The sequence below is a fragment of the Pyxicephalus adspersus genome, chromosome 11, assembly GCF_032062135.1.
Source record: "Pyxicephalus adspersus chromosome 11, UCB_Pads_2.0, whole genome shotgun sequence".
NCBI classification, from domain to species: domain Eukaryota; kingdom Metazoa; phylum Chordata; class Amphibia; order Anura; family Pyxicephalidae; genus Pyxicephalus; species Pyxicephalus adspersus.
This window is the reverse complement of record NC_092868.1, coordinates 9765932-9782529: the sequence shown is the minus strand read 5'-3', so window position 1 is coordinate 9782529 and position 16598 is coordinate 9765932. Positions and strand designations below refer to the sequence as shown.

The 16598-nt window shown below is 40.4% G+C and overlaps 1 protein-coding gene across 3 annotated transcripts in view; it reads right to left on the bottom strand.

The window, feature by feature from the left end:
* Positions 1-8425: 8425 nt before the first annotated feature.
* ERF (ETS2 repressor factor) overlaps positions 8426-16598 on the bottom strand; it is a 90163-nt gene continuing 81990 nt past the window's right edge. For all 3 annotated transcript variants that reach the window (XM_072425448.1, XM_072425450.1, XM_072425451.1), the window contains 2 exons: positions 13884-13999; positions 8426-13312 (listed from right to left, as the gene is read on the bottom strand). In XM_072425448.1, the coding sequence (XP_072281549.1) occupies positions 12162-13312; positions 13884-13999 (1267 nt within the window). In that variant the 3' untranslated portion in view covers positions 8426-12161. The remainder of the gene's footprint in view (positions 13313-13883; positions 14000-16598) is intronic.

Below are 16598 nucleotides of genomic sequence, written 5' to 3'. Positions count from 1 at the left end.
AAGTATGCAACCCCCTCCCTTTTGGAGCAACCAGACCCAACTGCCCCAAACAGTGGCAATGACCATCCTTAGGCAAGAGGCCCTCTTTCTAACATGGCCAGGGTTGTGGGGGTCTACAGGTGTGAGGCTTACTTGGAATCTGAAAGCCCCCTAATGGAAAATGGCCCAACCACTGTCCAATCCACGCCAAAAAAAAAAAAAAAAAAAAAGGAATGCAACTGGTCTTTATTTGCCAAAAGGAGCAACCACTTTACACCTGTAAACATTTTTTTTTTTATTTTTGGCTGAACATTCCCCCATTAAATCCTGAAATAAACCCCAAATATTAAATTTAATTTATGAATGGAATATATAAGGTGTATTTTCCTATAACACCATATTACCAACTTTTATTGTTAAAATTAAAAAGAACTTAACATACAAATTCACACAAATCATTTTAAACCCCAACGCATAAATTATTATTCCCTCCAATCTATTTTATATAAAAAGGTGAAAACAAACAAAAGGATTAGCGCCGCCATATTGCTACACCCAATGCTACACGTGCCAGTGTACTCCCGGAAGTTAGCAGCCGCCATCTTACTACACCCAGAGTGTCAAGAACAGGTAGGTCGCTCAGGTAACACTAATAAAAGAGCGGTCGGGCAGAGACATACACGACCGCTATACCGAGTTGAGAAAGTGGCGCAGAAATTACACTTACGGTGCTGCCGCTTCCCTCGATATCTCTGCTGCTTATACATGGTTACTGCTCCCCTTCCGGGAGCACTAGGCAGGGTTTTTTATAGGGCAACATAACTACAAATCCCGAAAGCCTCCATGTTTGAGAGGTTGCGTTGCGTGAATTGTGCGCGATGGCGTCACGTAATGTACTTGTTACTAGGCGTAAATTGATTTCTAATTCAGTGTCTTCGCTACAGGGGCCATTTTGTTGAAGACTTTTTTTGTTAAATGCTAATAAACTTGTATGAGATGAATATAGTTGCTGCTAATACTGACTTCTGCTTGTAAAATGCTAATGACTTGGCTGTAATACTGGTTTTGTATTTATTGAGTCTTAGGGTGAGCAGGTATTTTGCATTTTTATTTTACAGGTATCTTTCAGGCAAAATATTAGCTAGAACTGTGCAAAGCCTTCTTTTTTCAGGCTTTTTTTTAAGCTTTATCGTTTCAGGCTATCTTACAATCCCAAATCCTATTGTTGCTGATACTCTGGTGTACTGGGAACCCCCTCCTGTCTGAGGTCACCTGATTCCTGAACACACCCACTATTGCCTTTTATGGCAAATTAGATTACTTATCATAAAAATATCATGATAGCAATATCATCATAGCACTCCACATTCTGCTTTTCTTAGGTTTGTTCATCAATCAGGACGACATTTTTATGGTGAAACCTGCAGATTCACACCTATTCAGGGAATAACCAACCAATACATTCCATTTTTCTATTGATAATTGAATGGTGTAAGAAGTCCCAAAACACTGGACACACATGTACGATATTTCTGTCCTTGTGATCACTTTTTTTTCAAATTGAGAACACCACTGGGTTTGTTTGATCGTTTGTATACACGTCATGCCTTTCCGATATATTAACACGTCTGATCAATCCATAGCTAATGAGAAACCCGAAAGTCAGTCACTTCAGATTAAACGGCTTCTTGTTTCTCTCCAGATTCATTTTAGATGCGAACATTCATCACCTAGGAAGTGAAAATTTGTGTGCAAGGCCTAACCCCCTCTTCATGTTGTTCTCAATGGCCGGCGAGCTGATCTTTCATTGGCGACCAAAACATTTCCTTATAGTGGAACCCCAGCCGGGCTTAAGATCATTAGGTGTCTGCGCACTTTATCTGGATGAGATCGGAGTGTGGTGAATGTTACAAATTCATTCTAATGTCACCGAACCAAGAATGTAATGGGGGGATGGGGGATCTAGATGAGGTCGTTTTAAAAATGGTAGGGAGTTTGGGAATAAAAAGTCATATTTTTGTCTTTGCAGAGTAAGGGAAGCCCTGCAAGATGGCGTACAAGCTGGTATTGCTGCTCTGTTTCATCAGGTGACTACATGGTGAATTATTATTATTAATAATAAACAGGATTTATATAGCGCTAACCTATTACGCAGCGCTGTACATTAAATAGGGATGAGGTTTAAAATCATGCAGGTGTCATACAGCTGGGGGGTCATTGACGGAGGAGGGTCATGGTGTCATCGCAGATCATATGTCAGGCAATTTATTTGCAGCAACTTTCTTGTTTTTTTGTCAAAAGCTAATGGACCATTTATCTCTGCATTGCTGTAATGGTTACATTACCCCCAACAATGCAAAACACATGTGCAGCCACATTGCAGTGTCATAGTAGACTTGCAATGCATAAGGGAAAAAAAGGGCCATTTTTTTGGCATGTTAGTGTGTCAGCATCCCATTTATTTTTAATGCGCTGCCTTAAAGCAGAATAAAACCTTCCAAATTAAAAAATGTACCCAGGCAAGTTTTTTTTTGCAGAAGGGACAGGAAATGGTCCCTTCTGCAATAAAATTAAAAAACAAATTACCTGGTCACTTTTTTTTAATACACTCACTTGTCCTTTTTTAATACACTCAATTTAGTATTTCAAAAAGAAGCTTACAAACAGGCAGGTAAGTATTTTTTATTGCAAATGGGGCAGAAGGAATGGACGTCTGTCTCTTCTGCAATACAAATCCAGCTTGTTCTTATTTTATAGGTGGAACGTTAGTTAAATAATATTAAACAGGTTTTATATAGTGCCAACATATTACGCAGCGCTGTACATTAAATAGGGGCTGATAATTTCAGACAGATACAGACAGTGACACAGGAGGAGAGGACCCTGCCCCAAAAAGCTTACAATCTAGGATTCTAAATCATAATATACACAAAGAGAAATAAACTGTAGGCCTAAATAAGATTATATATATATAGGAGTTCCACTTTAATGAGCACACATTAACATAACAGGTGATAGCGCAGTGCATAACACATCATAGGGTGCCAAGCTGGCTCTGGGTGACTGAATTTGAGCAGTGAAAGGATCTCCAGAAATAATTGCTCTTCATTAATTTCTATGCCATAGCTAGAGGTTGATTAGTAGCAGAGCACCCCAAAGCAATGTTGCCTTGGTTTCACATTTAGCACCAATAATTCCCCAGTGAGTGTTGCAATATATCACTATCTGCATACCAATTGCCTGCATTATCAATTTGTAGCAGTGATACAAATTGCCACAGCCTAACATGAAACTAAATATATATCAGCATGCACTGCCAAGAAGCAGCTTCTAGAATGCAATTTTAACATTCCCCAAAAAGATTCTTTTTTGTAGTTTGCTGATTTAGCCAGTGTAAAAACATCACAATTTTTATTTAGAAGGCTGTTTAGCCAGTTTACAAAATTATAAGACAACTAAGATTGCAATACTTTCCTCCAATCTAAAGAAGTCACTAGCAGTACTTCTTTTTTGCCACAAGATGTCCTCAGTGTTCTGTATACAATGATTTCCCTGGAAAACTGAGAAGCTGGTTTGACTATAAGGAGCAGAGAGAGTGGTGCAATAGGGGCATCAGCACCATACCCTTCATTTACAGGGTATAAAACGTTTTTTTTTGGTGGGGTGTATTCAGAGTGCTTTAGTTTATTCCAGTTGACGTTTGATTTTTATACTTTACTTTTATATTTAGGTGACATAGGGCTCAGAGGGAGGAACCATAAAGCCCAGCATGGCACGCGTTTAATGGCATATCCAGAACTGACGCATAGCACGGACACCCAGAGGTCAGGAAGAGAGTGAAGATTTCTGTTAACACGTGCAGCAAAGGTAATGTTCCTCTTCTGCTTTTTCAGGCTGCTCCCAGTTTAGTTTTTTTTTTTTACTTTTACTGCCATAATCTATCTATGATTTTGTTTTACCTGGCAAGAGATTTGCATGACTCTCCATCCATTTCTGTTTTATACACCTATCACTGCTGCAGGTAATTAACATGTACCAGTCTTGTCCTTCTCCCCAGCCCTTGATTGGACAGTGAATGAGAAGGTGAATGATGAGCACATGCTGCAGTATGAGGACTGTACAGGTTCTATAAGAAGCTGATACAAAGTCACATCAAGATACTTCCACTCCTTGCAGTTTGAGTATACATATAATACAATATGACGAATACAGAGTGGCCAGATATCTTGCTTGGGGCACCAAACGTAATTTGTTGACACTTAAATTTGCATGACAGCATTCCTTATTTCAGCCCATTTTATTATTATAAAACAGGATTTATATAGCGCCAACATATTACGCAGCACTGTACAATAAATAGAGGTTGCAAATGACAGATACAGACAGTAAAACAGGAGCAGGAGAGGACCCTGCTTCAAAGAGCTTAACATTTTTGTCCCACTTTAGGCAGCTCCAACAGACTTGTGTGAATCAGGTTCACATAGGCCGGCATGGCGCTGCTGCACTTTTCTTTCTGTTGTGATAGTAGTACAGTGTCCCCTGGGGCCCCAGAAAAAGCAGCTCATGCTGTAATAGTTGCATAAGCCAATGTCTCCTGTGTCAAGCAGTCGTGGGAATTGCGGCAGGTCTGCAGGGAGAGTGCTGTGGGAGGTCGGCATGGATCAGAACCGTAGACAGAATACAGTTCTTGGGACTTGGATAGGTCAGGAATCTTTCCTAAGGACAACCACTGTTATAATTACTATTAAACAGTATTTATATAGCGGCAACATAATATGCAGCGCTTCACTGTTTTTATATATAATAAGTGAGCTGTACTTGGGTGACTCAAATCCAGACAGGTTCAGTCAATCAGATCAAATTAACATGCACTGTGCAAAGACTCTGCAAGCTGCAGATGGACTACAAGTCCCAACATTCCACCACTGTGCCTGGAGCCCAGGAACTGAAAGCGGACTTATTACATATTTATTATCATTACCGATCATCAAAATGAGATTTATAAATCTTTTTTAATGTTTTTTTTTTTCAGTTTGGACCCCTCGGGTCAGCATAACTGATACCAATGATCTGTAAGGGTTGCATTATTCACAATGGCCAACAATGTAAAAGGAATTCTTCCCACTGACCACTACAGCTATACTGTGAGCTGTGGATATAGTAATTATAGGAAGGGTTCCTTGAGATCTGAAAGGTATTTCAGGGTTACCCCATGTTAAAAAGGTTAGGAAAGCCTGATCTAGAAAAAGAGTAACCCCAGCTATACATGGGCCATTTTCATGATCCATCAGGACATCCATTTCCTATGGAAATGTCCATAATCAACAATCATCTTTGTTTCTGAATTTGATCAACCCAGAGTGATCAATACTGAGTGTAAAATGAAGAACCTCAATCAGTCCAGTCAGAAAGTTTCCATGAACGGTACAACTGTCCAACAGGATAAACCCGCTCTGTTATTTTCTGTTAGATAGAATTGTAGAACAGTTGCACGTTCCTTTATTATCTTATCTTCTTTAATTGAGGGATCTTCTCTTTATTGGTCAAAATCGCAGAGCTACACCAGCAAATCTCAGCTTCCCCTGCATTTTTTAGGCCCATGCAGACATACGTCATCCCGTCTCGAGATGGGCGACTACAAAGGGTAACAAACCATGAGTTACTTTGATGATCAATGGAACTCTTCTGACCTGAGGTTCTTTTGATTCGACAGTTGATGATAGAGATTGATAGATTATAAGATTTGATTTAGAACATGAAGGTTTTGACAACATACCATCTGACTTTAAGCTGCTGAGCATTCTTATCCAAATTCCCAGTGTCTCTTGATAGACCTAATGATGGGATCATTTTCATCCTACACTTACCCTACAACTGGGGACTTCCTCAACCCTAGTGATCTCATAAGTGTACCCAATTTTTTAATAGTATCGAGACATTTCTGCAGTCCATATCGCTATTACCCCTGAGGAAGCCTGTTTAGGCGATATGTGTCGGGCACTACTAAGACAACTGCAATCATACTCTGGATATTCCTTTATTATACTAAGTACGCTCAAATTATCTAAATGATACAGGAACAAGATCCGTATAGTGCCAAAAAAACTGACTGTATTTTGCACTATTGATACTGTTGTTATTCATATACGTGTGCTTTAAGTATATTTCATTTATATGACAAAAAGCTCTCCATTTTCTTGATTGATAGATAGAAGCATGTACTTTAGATTTTTTTAATACATTGTGGTATGCCAAATATATATTTCCAGGAATGCCAGTATATTCATGTTCACGGGGTAAGGGATGATTTTAGGGATTATTATGCTTGAGCAACTCCATGATATCAGAACATATAGTGTGGTGGCCAGTAGAAAGAATGCCTCTTACATTGCTGGCCAATGAGAAGAATGTCACCCTACAAATAGCCAAAAAGATCATTGGTGTCAGTGTTTTCAAGGGTGCTAATTACCCAAGGTACCCATAGCAACTTCTGAAGGAACCCTGATCGAGAAACGCTGAGTTAGCCCTTACACTTCCTGGTATACCTTGTGCTTTCCGCTGACATCACAGCTGATAAATGCCCTTTCACCTTCTTAAATAAATTCCATGGATCAGCATTTTGACCTTTATAGTCAACTTCCTTTTATAAAAATGAAAATTGAGATTTTATACACCCATTTAATTCAGGAAGTGATACATCCACTTTTAGAATTTGAGAAGTGCTGGTTTTGCAATTTACCACATTGTGTTATAAAATATATATATATATATATATATATATATATATATATATATATATATATATATATATATATAGCGCCTGTCCAACGTGCATATGTGCATACAATTTACGCAAGACGATTTGCCTTTTAATTTAGGGGAATTTGTAGATATAATTACCAGAAAGTAAATGGAACAGGGACACAAAGAAGAGCGCTTCCCTTGGGGAAACATGGCTGGTGGGAATGTAGGAAATTTTAGAACCAAAGTTTTAATATACTACTCCGTTAGGGGGTAAATCCATGTCATTGGGACTAGTGACTGCAGGGACCAAATTGAAAGCTGAATTTTTCCCATGGAGCTGCAGGTAGGTCAGTAGGCCCTAAGTGGCCCATACATAATCAAAGTAAAACTAGTCCATGTAGCCACCACTGTCCCACTAAACTTTTGTGTGCTTCATTTTGGGAACAGTCCCTCCAAGTAGAACCAAGCCCTTCTTTTGTCCTCAGTTAACCCTATTTTTGTGTGGTCTATAGATCTCTTTAAAAAAAAAAAAAAAATAGACCACCGACACTGGAGCTGAAAGTAAGGAGAATCCAAAGTGTTGGGTTTTCGGGTAACAGAAATGTGGTTTGTGTGTTCTCTCATTGCAGTGCTCTATGGGGTCCTCACACAGACTTGGAACACTGGAAAAGAGAGGGGAGTGTGACCAGCACTTCTAAGGTAAGACCATGAATATGGAAATTGTTAGAACAACTGTTACTTCTATGAATTCCTGATTTTACCATGCTTGCAGTGTTTTACTGAATACAATAAGCAGATCACCAACTATTTTAACTGCAGTTGTTCTGTGCACTTGTTTCTGCTATAATGAATCATTAAAATATTAGATGTGAGAATATTTATAGCTATACATAGCTTGGTCCCACCGTTCCCCTAAATTCCTTATGGCTCAACAGATGTTTGAAATACTGAAGGACCAATAGGAATCTAGGTAATTGGTTACAATCCAGATTTATATAACTTAACTTTCAGAATCTAATGATAGTTTTGATATGCATTACACTTAAGGTTAGCACTCTGGCTTTTGCAGCACTGGGTCGCAGGTTTGAATCTCGGCTCAGGACAATTATCTGCTTGCAAGATCTCCCCGTGTTTGCATAGGTTTCCTCCGGGTACTCCAGGCTTCCTCCCACATTTCAAAAAACATGCAGTTGGGTTGATTGGCTTCCCTAAATTGACTTTAGACTGTATTAATGACAAGACTATGGTAGGGAAATTAGATTGTGAGCCCCTTTTAGGGACAGCTAGTGACATGGACTTTGTACAGTGCTGCGTAATATGTCAGCGCTATATAAATACTGGATGTTAATGATACTTGCTCAGTGTAAAATGTGTACAAGTTTAATTTTAATTATTCTCTGCCTTGCCTATGTAGGTCAACACATGTCATAGCCCAAACTTTTTCTAGCACAAAATCCCATCTCCTCTGTTCACCATTATTGCAGAAAATACCTGATATGGAGGAGCATGTGACCAAATGACAGTGCCAGGGCAAACACCAATCATAGCCCACGTGATTTTTCCTGAACAGAATGGAATAGGAGCAAAAGAAAAGTTGTTTATGTCAAATATCACATATGCAATATCACATTTTTTATTGCAATGTACGTAACCATTTCCAAACTTTTCTGCAAATGATCACTCAAACAAAACCAAAAACAAATTTAACTTCAACTTTTTTTTTATTGTTTTAAGATATACATTCTTAAATGTGAACAGACTTTTGCTAAATATATTTACAATCTGTGTGTATACAGGGGAACCATTTTTTATTTCATTTTTAATATACATACTGAGGTTAAACCCGACTATTCCACCCATCCCAGAGCAAGACTACCCACCTGCCCTTGTGCCCACCCAGGTTGCTGGTTTGTTACAAGGCGTCTCTCCTTTACTGCCAAAAAACAACCCTGCGAGCTTCCCAAACTTTCGGCTGGCAGAGTGAAGGGTACAATCTGCAAAAATTCGGGCTTGAGGAATGGACCAAAACCTGAGGATTAGTGGAGCTGGTGTAGGATGCACTTGGCAGGAAAAGAGTTAATCAAGGCTTATTAATGAAACAAACTGAAATGTAAATGCTTGAGATTTAACAAAAAAAATATTTGGAATGTGTTCTATTTTCCCCATTTGTTTCTTTTTTTTTTTTTAATTTTAGTTTTAACCCCTTTAATCACAAGCAAATGGGGTAGATAAGTACTTGCAATGAAGGGAAATATACTGTAAAGAATGATATATATAAATATATATATATCTTTATTGGAGGAAGACATTACTTGTTTTTTTGATAAATTCAGTCATGTGCATGGGTGTTGAGCTGTCTGAGATAGACGCCTGTTGGATACATCAGACTTTGAGGGCAGCCATACCATAAATTGCCAATGCCACACAAACTTGCCTGGGCCAGCGTGGGCCCATACAACCAAATGTAAACTCCAGCTGTTGGATGTGTACTCCAGGACAGCAACCCCCATTGCTAAAAGCATATTTTACTGCACTGCTGCAGCAGCCATCAGCTATCTTGGTAGCATTTTCATTGGACAAAAAAGAATATTATTTGTAATAAGGGCAATATCCAAAGAAACTAGTTAGATCTCCCTGGTTTTTTTTTGTTTTTCTAACAACCCACAAAAAACAGCTAGCTCCTCAATTGGTTTACACAGATTTACCTGCCCACTTTTTACATTAGGCCAAAAATTTTAAAAGCCTGTAAAACAAGTATTAAAAATATAAAACTGAGCCAATGAGCAGCAGCAAATAGGACATTGGTTAACCCGTTTACTGCCAGGAGCTTCACAACATCCTCACACCCGGTCATCATCTTGAACATCAAACAAAAGCCATTTGGGGGTGGAGAAGCCACATGCAACTCACGGATTTAGGTGAAGCTAGGGACCTCGCTTTAGTGGTGTCATTTCTTGAAGAAGAAAAGTTGGCCTTCTACACGAAATGGCTAATGTTAATTTCTCCAAAAAATCAACTTCCGTTTGTACCACAGGGTTTCCTTTTTTTGGGGAGGGGGAAAATAAAAAAGGTGTTTCAACTACTGCATAGGGCTGTCGTTTGGGGCAAACGTGTATTTAAGACTTATTAGTGATGCAGCCTATAGGATTATATCGATAAGGCACATTTGTGTAGGTCTGATTGTAATTTCAAGGCGTACAAACACTACAGAGGTTAGTTCACACCTCTGTGTAAAGAAAAATAATAAACCTGCAGTCTCCTGTGAAGAAAAGAGGGTGACAGTGACAAAAGAATGAAGTGGCAGCAATATACAAGTGGGGCTTGGCAGAAGGAACAAGGTGAGGGGATAGGTTAAAACTTTGCAGCGGTCCCAATAAAATCCATAAAAGCCGTTGAAAAGACCTGTATATTTTAATGCATATACACTTTTTATTTCTTTTAAAAGAGGCAGTATATAAAAACCACCAAATCATTTCTTTCAATAATCAGATTTAGAAAAAAAAAATTAAATCAGGACAGATCACCAGGTTTCAGCTTAGCAGAGAAGGATAGCAAGTATAAAAATTTATACAATTTTAGGGGAAAAAAAAGGAATTTTTTTAATTGTATTTTTTTTTGTTTTTTTTTTTAAGTTGTTCTACAAGCCCCCAGGACTGATAAGGCAGCATATAAGTTAATAGATGTGATTACCTATCACAGTGGGGAAGGGAACTGCAGGGCATAACAGAAAAGTTTTTGGTGAAATTTAAAGGACTCGGTCAAAAGTTCATTTCTGGTAGATGTTGGTGTGTGGGCAGTCAAGCACCAGCTTCCTATATACTTTTTGGGGACTGAACTGCTAAAAATCAATGTCATAGCTCTATTCATCCATTCTCTATATATATTAAATCTGTGTTGCTGTACCCCTATTAAGAATGTTGTAGATCATACAATGTTAACTAACAAATCTTAAGCATGCTGGATGCAACAACAACAGTAGCGTTGGTGACACCATGCCATCATTTTTTATTCACGAGGATGCATTGATTCTGAGCTGGACAGATCTTTTAAGAATCCGTGATCAGGCAGGTATTGTAGAAAGAGACAGGCAATGTCCCTTCTGCAATAATCCCTCTTCCCAGCCTGACCGCCCTGGGTTTCTAGCAAAAAAGCTAAGCCATACATGTGCAGCATCAGCTTTTGTTACCATGATACGCAGCAATCCTGGCTTCCTCTGCATGTGCCGGGAGTGAATGAACTCCCATGTGCCTGCGCAGGAATTACAACATCCCAGTTTGGCCAAATAAGATGGCCAAGATCGCAGGGAGGAAGAGAAAAAGGAAGATGATGCAAGGAAAAAAGGGGCACAGGTACGTAATGCAGAAACAATACAATGCCAATACAATGTACCTCTGCACAAACAATACAATGCCACATCCTTATGTGACCCATTTGGGAAGCTTAACTGCCCTTTCCATTCTGGGCATAACCATTGTTGTTACCGGACCCCCTCTTTAAAACCCACTGTGACCTGAGTTTATCACCAACTCCTTATGGGTTCACCAAAGGAAGCAGAGACAAGCAAAGAATGTAAGGGCAAATGTCCCCAAAAGAAATGAAATTATAACGAATGATCTCTTACCATTCTTAAATTTGGCTAAAGGTTCCCTTATAATGTTAACAATTAGGAGACTGCGCCAAGAGGTGCTTCGTGCTGCAACATGAGGTTGATTAAGGCTGGAAAAGTAGAGCCAGGATCTTCAGCAGGGAGACCTCATCTCCCGTCCCCAAAAAGACACAAGACGATAAGACCCAACTCACCGGCATCTACTCATTGGTATTGGATGAACTGACCCTTTAACATTTCTGATGAAACAGTGGTAATGTTGGGTGGCATGAATGCCCAGGGTGAAATTAGGGGGTGTTGCTCCCCAAAAAACCTGAGAAAGCACCAGTCTTAAGCTGGCAAGGGCAGGACCTGGGCAATAAAAGGTGGTTATGGCTAGACGGTAATGTTTACTTTGGACTGTCACTTGTCATGAAATGGAGAGGAAAAGAAAAATTGGATAGGCTTAACATTTTGGTGTCCCGACTCCATGCCATGCAGAGGGAAAGCACTATTTACATATGTACGAAAGGGGAGGAAGGTTAAAAGTGGACACCTAAGATGTTGTGAAATCATTTAAAGCAATTTTTCTCCTGTTAAAAATAAAAGCTTTTCTACAGCAATTCCGGTAATTGGTATGTATCCATCTTTTTTCAATAAATCTCCCTTCCCCGTTAAAACAAATAAAAAATAAAATATGGGATTACAAAATAAAAAGGTCCTTGTTTTCAGGGAACCTAAGGACTTGTTTTGGATCGAGGGAATAAAATTTGCTGGAAAGCAACTCCACCAAAGGGAGTTGATCTTTACAAATAGACTAGGCTATGTTTGGTGGGCCCAGTTAAGTCCTCCATTAGGAATCCCTGCTTTCTAGAGAGAGTTCCTCTGTGGCTCTTTGAAGGTCAGTGCTCACCCTTCTGCAGGGAGGGCCACCAGGCTGTGGGGGCAGTTTCAGCTCCTCCTGGTTACTTCTGACCTTTTTGTCGGATTCCTCAGCGCCTCCCTCAGCCTCTAGGCGTTGATCCTCACTCCAGCGGCGCTTGAAACGCAACTTAAGCGGGATGCAGCGGCCACTTTCATCCCCTGGGCTTGCCATTTCTTCCTCCCGGCCAGGTAAAACAGGAGCAGGGGGTTTCTGCTCTGGCACTGTGGGGGCTTTGAAGACTTCCTCGTCATCTTCCTCCTCCTCGCTGATATCTGTCACTTCCACCATGAGATCTTCCTCATCCTCTTCGGCATCAGAGATGGGTTCTACCTTAATCTGTGGGACCACTGAAGAGGAGGAAGAGGTAGAGGAACCAGGTTCAAGAGGTCGATCCCGCTGTTTCCTGCCCAGTGGAGGAGGCTGGAGTTTGAATTTGAAAGGAGGTTCTTCAGGAGGCAGATGTAGGGGTTTTTCAGGGCGCTGTGGTTGAGGCACCACAATGCTTGGATAGTGCAGGAATGCCCGTGGGCTGAGGTGGTAGTTGTACACGCTCTGCGTGTGTGCTTGAAGGTAGCGCTTCATGTCTTCTGGGTTGAATGAAAAATGACTACCACCTGGGTACATGGGGCTTAAGGTAGGTGATGGGGTGTAGTTCATATGAGTGGGAGTCATGGGTAAGGCAGGTGAGAGCTGTGGCGGCAGGAGGCCAGAAGGAGCAGCCATAGGTGATACCGGGAATGGGCTAAGAGGTTCTGGCACCCGTGGGCGAGGATAGACCCTAAATATGCCATCGTGGGGAAGTCGAGGGAGTGGCGGACCTCTAAATGCTGGGATGTCAGGCCCAGGGCCTCGGCGGTGCTGCTCCTCACTCAGGCTCTCTTCCACTTCAGAGTTAGCTGACGTGCCATCACTGCAGTCACTGACTGATCCACGTGCCAGCCGTCTTGCCACAGAAGAAAAGAGGGTGGGAGAACGTAGCTCCTCGTTTGGAGACAAAACATCTGATGGGGTGCAGGGTGGAAAGCGGAAGTGGGTGCCTCCTGAGGGTACGGGTGGTGCACTCTGGGGTACTGGCCCTCCTGAAAAAAAAAGGGGGGGGGGGGGATTTAATTAATAAGGAAAAACAACTCACCAGTGATAACCACTAGCAAGTGAAGAAAGTTACAAAATGTCCTTTTTGTCCTAAAATGTTATGTTTAAATACTGGCCCTACCCTCTCAACCAGCAATATAGTGCCCAGAAATATGCCACCTACAGCTTCCATGCTGCAGGGAAGAACCCTAGCTATGTGTAAAAGCAGAGGGCTTTCTGCAGAGGACCCCACATACTCACTGCCAGGTCAAACATGGGCATTTTGGACCCCTGCAGATAAGCCACTTCCACACCAAAAACAGGGAACCTTTCTGCATGTTGGCAGGGGACAATTTTTTCTACTGGCTACTTTTGTTTAGAAAAACAAAGTATAAAAATATGCAAGGCTTTCTTAAGCAGCATGAATTTAGACCGTTTAAAAGTTTATTTGTACTTCACATAAATATTTCTTGAGACCCAAGACATATCCCTGTAATTCTAACGTTTGTAAACCCAGCTTGGTCTACCACCCCAAAATCGTACTAAAGAGGCGTTTTTGCATCTTTAAAGGGCACTTACCTGCCATGCCCATATCTATGAAAGGGTAGTTGACCAACACCAGCTTGTTGAAGTTAAACTTGTAGGTAAATCGTTTGCCTTTGGTTTTGTGAAGTATCCTTTTGTTGTAATAATACCTAAAGTAAAGAAAAAAAATATACCTTAGAAAATTCTTTGTATCAGATATCCCTACTTTGTATCTTTCTGTAAAAACATTTTCTGATGGGGTAATAAAAGGTAAAAAAAATTTTAATATGATCCTTTTGTTTTGCAGAGGGTTACCACCCTACCCAGTGGCAAATTTGTAATTTTTACCTGTTGAATGCTTATATCATTTACATCACCCCCACCTCATTCTCCAACAACAATATGCAAACATTTCCAACGCCTAAACATTTACAATAGAGCAAAACTGGAAACTAAAGAACTGTCTTTAAAGCTTATATTTCTCAAACAAAAGGGGCTGGGGTTTTTATTTTAAAGTGTACCTGTCCTCTATTTAGAATCTACTTTTTTCCTAAGGCTAGGGCTTGGGCCTACATGGCAAACAGAATATCAGTCTGGGCACGGGAAAGGCTTTTCTATCCAAGGGAAGTTTCTGGTGCCTTCTTTTAGCAAGTACTTTTAGGTTCCGATACAAAGCATGGAGGGGAGGTTCTTTTACCAAAACTTATGAGGGAAAACGGCCTTTAACTATTGCAGAACCCCAAGTCCCTGCTGGCCCCCAGTGATTCCATGTTTGTAGCATCGCAACAGCTGAAGGTTACACCTTGCCTAACTCATACTAAGAATTTCCAGGTGCTTGGAGGAAAGAAAAAAATAAAAACACAGGAAAGCATTAATAACAGTTGTAGAACCATCCGTTGAGTTTGCCTTTCTGGGGAATAACTGCCAGTATAATTTCCAGTTACTGGAAGAAAAATAAAAACTTCTCTTGCTTATGTTTCCAGCCCTGTTATCTTTCATGGGTATATTTTGTTGGCTGTAACCCAGTAATTACCCCCTTTTGCTAAACAACTTGTCTTTTCCAAACACCCAGGTGTACTGGAGACACGAGGACCTTGTAATTAGACAGCGGGCTCTTGCCTCCCCCTGCTCCTCCCACCACAGGTATGAGAAGTAAATATAGAGACGCAGAACTTGTGTCCTGTGGCCCTGTAACCCCTTGTACTCCTGAAATATAACACATGCTGGTCTTTACAGGAAACTTGGCAGGGCTGTTGTGCTGATTCTCAGGATTTTTTTTTTTAGTGGCTTACTAGGAACAAGTGAAGGCAGAACTCCTGATCCACATGGCTGTTTAAGGTCGGTAACTCGGAGGGTGTTGAACCCAAAGGATCAGCACAAAGGGACATTTTGCTACAGGAAATCAGAATTTGTGGATTTTAATACCCACATTGGTTTCTTGAGAACCTACCTGAGCTCCTGCACCTACAAAACACAACTGTGCATTTGGTGGATACCTATAAGTCTGCTTTTGCTTCCTTAGTAAGGGGGAGGATGTGAAAAGGTTGGCCTTTACCTATATCAGATATTTTTATTAAGTTTATAGATGAGCTTTCAAAAGCAAGACAAAGCAGATTAAACAGACCCAACATTCTGAGGAAATAAGAAATAAGGAAAGTAGAGGAAAAGCGCTCTGTTCACTATAGGAAGTTAGGAGATGTTTGGATTCCAACTGTTCATTTTATACTTTTTGAAAAATGTGAAACTATTGCTAAAGTCTACAGGATGTATTTATTTCTTGCTCATATCCATTTCAGTTTTACTTGACCCCATCGTTGTAGGTAGTTTCTTTAAATGTGAAACTTCAGGGTAAAGGGATAATATTGTGTGATGCCTCCTTGTTAAGAGAAAATGTCCTCTAAATTCCTGTTTCCCTTGTGCAAAACAGCATTCGGAACATCTCATTCCATCTAACTGGAGTCATTCTCCATATGAGCTAACGTAATAACAAGCCTCAATAGCCCCAGAGCAGGCCAATGTGTCATGGGAGCATAGGATAAGTTATGCCACCTCATCTTAAAGCAATCTAGGCAGTATAAAAAAAAAAAAATTACCTTTAGGGGATATTTTCTTTTATGGTGCAGATACTATGCACAGCAGGAGTACTTTCTTCCCTCCCTTTAGTGACTACTCATCATTGAAGAACAAACAACAACAGCCTTGTGTGCCCTGACCAGTAGCAACCTTCTCCACACCATAAGATCTGGGGTCACCGAATCGAATTACGAGTATCTTTGTCTAAATTCAGGACTTGGGGAGGACTTTGTTTCTTATTATTCCCCAGCTATTCGATTGATTCCTCTAGATAATAGCGTAGAATACTTCTAAGGCTACATACACACATCAGAATATCTTGTCTAATAATCTCCTCAGATCTCTACAGTACAGTACACTGTGTGTACATCACTCGTCGTTTGTGGATCCGTCCTAGAAGATTCGCGAACAATCCTAATGAAAGTGAAGGGGAGAGCGTGCAGCGGGGTGCCGTTCTGCCGCTCGCTCCATAGAGCAGAACAGCGTTATATGTACAGCACTCGTTCAGCCTTTTGTCGTCAGAAGAATCGTGAAAGATCCTTTTTCAACAACAGTTATTGGGTGTGTGTACCCAGCCTTAGGCTCATTTCTGGTGTAATCTGGATTATATACTTAATTTTCATTCAACTATTACACATATATATTTTTTTATAATTATGTTTGTGTCCTAGCAATCTGAAGGTTTGTTGTGGTTTG